Source organism: Capsicum annuum, chromosome 11 (genome assembly GCF_002878395.1).
Source record: "Capsicum annuum cultivar UCD-10X-F1 chromosome 11, UCD10Xv1.1, whole genome shotgun sequence".
NCBI lineage: Eukaryota > Viridiplantae > Streptophyta > Magnoliopsida > Solanales > Solanaceae > Capsicum > Capsicum annuum.
This window is the reverse complement of record NC_061121.1, coordinates 229,570,033-229,576,297: the sequence shown is the minus strand read 5'-3', so window position 1 is coordinate 229,576,297 and position 6,265 is coordinate 229,570,033. Positions and strand designations below refer to the sequence as shown.

Sequence of the window (6,265 nt, the reverse complement as noted above, 5' to 3'; positions counted from 1 at the left end):
ATATATACTAGTTTAGCTGCACGTACCTCGCATGTGTAAATTTTGATTATTTAAAATTAAACGATTTTATCTATCACGAGGTTTTTAATGAAGTACAAAAAGTTTAAAACAAATATTTTTTCGTAAGCACATATATATATGAGAAAAATAATTACACTGTTAGATTCGAACATACGAGAATATCAAATCTAGAAATCAAAATTCACGAACAAAACAGATGTAATAATGCATGGTGTGTTAAACTTAAAATCACTCTCTAAGCTAAAGCAAAAATAATAAGTCACGACAACCAATAGAAAAGGAAAAACAACTCAAAAAAAGAGAGAGAGAATAACATACTAACCTAGCGGATGATAATTACAATGGTTGAAGAAAACACAAAATACAAGCGTGGGATGGGACAATATATATTAATATAAAAATATGTTGAAAATTAAACCTAGTCCTAATTTAAGAAAAGAAACTTACCATATTTTAAAGTCCTAATCCATTACCATATTTTAAAATCCTAACTCATATATTCTAGGATTCAAAATTATCTATATAATTAAATAATAATTGGAGAAAAAAAGTGAAAAGACGATTTTGTCTATTGTAAAGTGTTTTAATGAAGGGCAAAAAGTTCAAATCACTTTTCTAAGGACCTTCACACTTTTAATATATTATAGATTATAGATATAGATTATAGATTATAGATATAGATATAGTTATAGATACACACATATATATATATATTATGTCGGTTTGATTTGGGTTCGGTTTGATTTTTTTTTTGTTAACACCAAACCAAACCAAGAATGGTCGCTTTTTTTTTTTCAAACGCCAAACCAACCAAACTAAACCATAAGTAGGTTTTTTTTCTCGGTTTGGTTTGGTTCTTCGATTTGGTTTTACTTGACGGCTTGGTCGGTACACCCCTACTTACAACCATGGTTATTTTATCTATTATAGCAGGATATATTATTTTTAAGATTTCAAATTTATCTTATAAAAATTTTTATTTATCGATATTATTAGAATAATCTAATGTAAATAGCTTAAAATCTTTCCTGAATTATGTTTTCCCCCTATATTATTGCAGATTCCAGGTGATATGGTGGTGAACTCAATACTTGCAGCAATTATAGCACATATTGGAAAGGATCGATATTATTCTTCTCAAGAATTAATATATCATATAAGTTCTTCGAAAAGAAATCCCCTAAAATCTTCAGATATTCGATTATTTTTATTTCAGTACTTTACCAAAAATCCATGGATCAACAAAGATGGGAAAATCATCAAAGTGGGAATGCCTACACTATTTAGCAACATGGATAGCTTTCAAAAATACATTTCAACCTATTATTGGCCATTGCTAAAGGTTGAACCCGTCAATTTAAATTCTAAATTTATTTTTTCATAATAATGCACTATCTGTCTTTCTGAAATTCTGAATTCACCGCGATCACTTACTCGTGATTTCATATTTTATTTATATAGATAGTAGAGTTGGTCAATGTATTATCATGGCATCGTTTTGACAAAACATACACGGATTTGAAAAGGAAGATTGATATGTCTATACGTCTATGTGAACTCTACAAACCCTATGTGCTTTTCCATGGAAGGTACGTCTATCTGTTTCAGTTTATATGACTTTTTTTTTTTTTTGATGATAATTAATTGTACACTATTTGTGTCACCCACAGTGAGAAGCTTGTATAATAATATAGATATCATGATATATGTTTAAGAGCATAAATTTCAAAAGTTGTAAAGCAATATAGACATTGTGACATGTTTAAGACTGGAAGTGACAAAACTGGCACATGAAAATTTGATTTGTTTAAGTTTGAGCTGACTAAGTTTGAGCGGACTATGATCTGCTCGATTATAACTCAGTTCTTGTTGACCCGCTTAATTCAGCCTATCTAAAATCTAGGTTGATTAAACCATGAGAAATTTTATCAAAATACTTTTTTGTTTGACGTGTTATACATTAGCTGTAATAAATAGCAAAAAAAAAAAAAAAAAAAAAAAGTTCACCTAGTTTTGTTTGATATGTAATTAAACAAATTATAATAAAACAAACAAAAACATTGAAATTTGATAAGAATTGAGTAGATTGGACAATGACACCAATGATGTAACACATTTGATTTCATGTGATCTACCTATTTATTGATTCAGCCTATTACCCTACCTACTCATTTACCGCCTTACTAAAATCACAATTCCTTTTTTTTAAAAAATAAATTTAAACTTCGTGGTCTTTCAAATTTTATATGTCAAATCAATTGAAACAAAAGAAGTACTGAAACTTTTTTTTTTTTTTCCTTTTTTATAGCTTTGATGATTGTAACACTGAGAGATTGAGAATGACAATGAAAGGCTACAACATGGATGATAAGCTCAATTTTGATCCAAATTGCATCAAGTGGGAAGATTATTTCATGAAGACTCACCTTCCTGGAGCTGTGAAGCACATATTCTAGGGGATTATTAAGATTCTAAAATAAGATTCATGTATTAATTAATTAATTATTTAATTCTTCTCCAGCTTATTATATAAGAATTATGTATTGTTTGCAATAAAAGTGTTTACATTCTTCTAAATGTTTGTCTAGGACACAACTATGCACTATATAAGATTATTGTCTATGTGTCAGGTCCAACTATATAATTTCGACTTGATAGAATTCAGTAAAATTAGCTCAAATTATGTATTCATATATTCATAGACAAATATACCCCGCCCTAGCTGCTTCAAACTCGACACTGATGAATGTAGCAAAGGAAACCCGAAAAGCTCAGGCGTTGTCAAAAATGACAAGGGTATTTTTACCATGGCCTATACTGGAAAAAATTGCTCCAACAATGGCGTAGAAGCCAAGGCCATCCTTATCGGAAAAAAATTGGTGAATGTAATACGATAATTGAATCAGACTCAATGATTATCATTAAGATGATTGCTGACATTGATACCAGTATTTCACACTGGTAAATTGCGAAGTATATGAATAGCTCTCAAAGTGGCTGTGTTATAAACCAAACGGGAGAGCCCTAATAGGTGGGAGAACCCATTTGGCTTATAATCTCCTTAGCATTTCTCTGTTTTTTTAATGTAAGACAATTGGTTCATAACAATCGTCTCCGCTTGAGAACCAACGACCTCGTTGGTCATGGCTGGCACCCCTCTTAGGTCCAGGCCACCGTACCACTCCTGGCGCACAGGCCACCACTCCGAGTAGTGGCTCCATGCTTGGATCGATCCTCGTTGGTCACGACTATGCCCAGTTGGTCACGGCTGGCACTCCTCTTGGGTCCAGGCTACCACTACTGGCACACAGGCCACCACTCCGAGTTACGGGCCAACGTGCGGCTCCCCACACGTGGATTTATCCTCGTTAGTCACGGCTATGCCCAGTTGGTCACGGCTGACACCCCTCTTAGGTCCAGGCCACCACTCCTAGCGCGTAGGCCACCATTTCGAGTCACGGCCCAACGCATGGGACTCTCAATGAAAGCACCAATGTTATAACCCCTTGAGTTCGACTCTCAATGAGAGCACCAATGTTATAAACCAAACGGGAAAGCCCAACCCAAAAGACTAGCCTGATAGGTGGGAGAACCCATTTGGCCTATAAACCCCTTAGCATTTCTCTATTTTTCCAATGTAGGACAATTGGTTCATAACAATCGCCTCCGCTTGAGAACCAACGACCTCGTTGGTCACGACTAAGCCCAGCTGGTCACGGCTGGCACCCCTCTTAGGTCTAGGCCACCACTCCTGGCGCACAGGCCACCACTTCAAGTCGTGGCTCCACGCGTAAATCGATCCTCGTTGGTCACGGCTGGCACCCCTCTTGGGTTCAGGCCACCACTCCTAGCGCGCAGGCCACCACTCCGAGTCACGGCCCAACGCGTAGGACTCCTAATGAAAGCATCAATGTTATAAACCAAACGGGAAAGTCTAACACAAAAGACTAGCCTGATAAGTGGGAGAACCCATTTGACCTATAAACCTTTTAACATTTCTCCATTTTTTCAATGTGGAACAATTGGTTCATAACAAGCTGTCTTGAAATTTCTCCATTTTTTCAATGTGGAACAATTGGTTCATAACAAGCTGTCTTGAAGTTTGGTCTCCGCTTGTCTCATGGGCAGAACTTTAAGTTTAACAATTGTTGCTTCTCGCTTGCCTTAGTGCGCGACATTTTTAACTTTCGACCTTAAAGTATGTTTTGCTCTTAAAACAAGTGGGGGTCAAAAGTTAAAACTACTCCAAAAAAGATCGCATTTCTAATTTTTTAGTTTTTGGTGATTAATACAAAGGTTAATCATTTGGTAATTACATCCAACTCCACCAAATAGATGTTTAAGAAAAGAAAATTTAATCATAATAAATTAATGTGATTTGATATGAATACTTGATACACATTTTTGCTTTGAATGAAGGGAAAAGGGTTAAATTTACCCCGACTTTTGAAAAATTGGCTAAATATATCTTTTCTCATACTTTGAGGTTAAATTTACTCTGCTGTCATAGTTTGAGATCGAATTTACCCTCATTATTAAGAAACTTTTCACTTATATCTTTTTCTTCAATAAAAAAGCACAAATCAACGTGAAGTGCCCCATTTTTTAAAAATAAAAAGCACTTTAATCCAACTCGCCCAACATGACCCACAAAAAAACACAAAAAAAAAATGTCTCCTCGCTCAATTTTGTTGGTCAAATTTTTTTCAATGAAATTAGGCCATTAAATTTTTATCAGTGCATAACTCATGAAAAATGAAACTGAAGTAGAGTTTGTACGAAACATTTTCAATAGTTTTATGCTTCCGCACTCCCATTTCATTTTGCTTTTTGTTCATTTGTAGACAACCTACTAAGGACACACATTGAAAGAGAAATATATTTATTCATTGAAAAAAATTTGACTAACAAAACTGTGGGAGAGATATGTTTGTTGTGTCCTTTTTGTGGGTCGGGTCGGGTGGTGGGGTTAAATTAGGGTGTGTTTTATTTTTTCTAAAAATTATACAAATTCACAACTTAAGTTTCACTTACTACAAAAATCTCATCTCTCCAAACAGATTACAAAAATCTCATTTTTCTCTAAAAATGCATAGACATAGCTTTCTATGTATATGTCGGCCCTGCTATGTATATGTCGGCCTTGTTATGTATATGTCGACCTTTTCATACTTGTTATGCATATGAATCGGCCTTGTTATGTCTATGTCGGCCTTGTCATATACAAAGGTTTCTATATATATGTCGGCCTTGTTATGTATATGAATCGGGAGAGAAAGTAAAATAATTAAGGAAGTGGGAGAAAGTATAAATAATTTTAATAAGGTTGGGATTTGTGTTATTTTTACTTTTTCTTTTTTTTAAAAGGCATTTAACGTTTATTTGGGTTTTCCTGCTAGAGGAAGGGTACAGGTAAATCTCAGGAATAGACCCAAATTGGGTTGATTTTCAAATGTTAGGCCCAATAATAAAACTTCCTTAAAATAGTGTTTACCTATTAACTAATATTTTTTTGGACAAAATTGTCGCTGACCAATGAAGTAAATTACATAAATGATCCTCATAATGGATAACAACTCTATATTTATTACTTTCAACTTTTATTTTTTTCTCTTTTTAATTTTAGTTTGATTTTTATTTTTTTCCCTCTTTTTATTTTTGATTTTTTCAACTCTTACTTTTTTTCCTTTTTCCTCTCAACTTCTTTTTTTTTCTTTTTATTTTATTTTGATTTTTTATTTTCTCTTTCCTCTTTTTTTTTTTTTGTTCTTTTTAGTTTTTCTCTACCGTTACTTTTTTCTTTACATCTCTCAATGTTTACTTTTATAAAAAAAAACTTTTTATTTTTCTTTGATTTTTATCTTTTTCTTTTTAAATTTTTCTCGACCTTTATTTTTATTTAATCTTTTATTTTTTTATTTTTATCAACCTTGTTTTTTTTCCATTCTCTTTCAACTTTTACATTTTCTTTGATTTTTATGTTTTTAACTATTTTTCTTCATTTTCTTCTTTTTTCGTAATTTTGATTATTTTTGTTCTTTTCTTCGAGTTCTTCCAAATTATGCCCCACGGGTAATAGTTGATTCTACCACGTTATATTTTTATTTATGAGATGTTCTACAACAATTGCCTTAGAGGCAAGACTTAACTCAAGGATTTTCAAACTACAAATTATGCACCACGGGCAAGAGTTGACTCTACCACGTTATGTTTTCATTTATGAGATGTTCTACAACTATTGTCT

At 33.0% G+C, this 6,265-nt stretch overlaps 1 protein-coding gene across 1 annotated transcript in view; it reads left to right on the top strand.

Annotated features, from left to right (window-relative positions):
- The window catches only part of LOC107848361 (fatty acyl-CoA reductase 3), a 14,685-nt gene extending 12,038 nt beyond the window's left edge, over positions 1 to 2,647 (top strand). Inside the window, exons 8-10 of the mRNA XM_016693119.2 lie at positions 1,082 to 1,363; positions 1,483 to 1,610; positions 2,330 to 2,647. Of these exons, the coding sequence (XP_016548605.2) occupies positions 1,082 to 1,363; positions 1,483 to 1,610; positions 2,330 to 2,477 (558 nt within the window). The 3' untranslated portion in view covers positions 2,478 to 2,647. The remainder of the gene's footprint in view (positions 1 to 1,081; positions 1,364 to 1,482; positions 1,611 to 2,329) is intronic.
- The last annotated feature ends 3,618 nt before the right edge of the window (positions 2,648 to 6,265 follow it).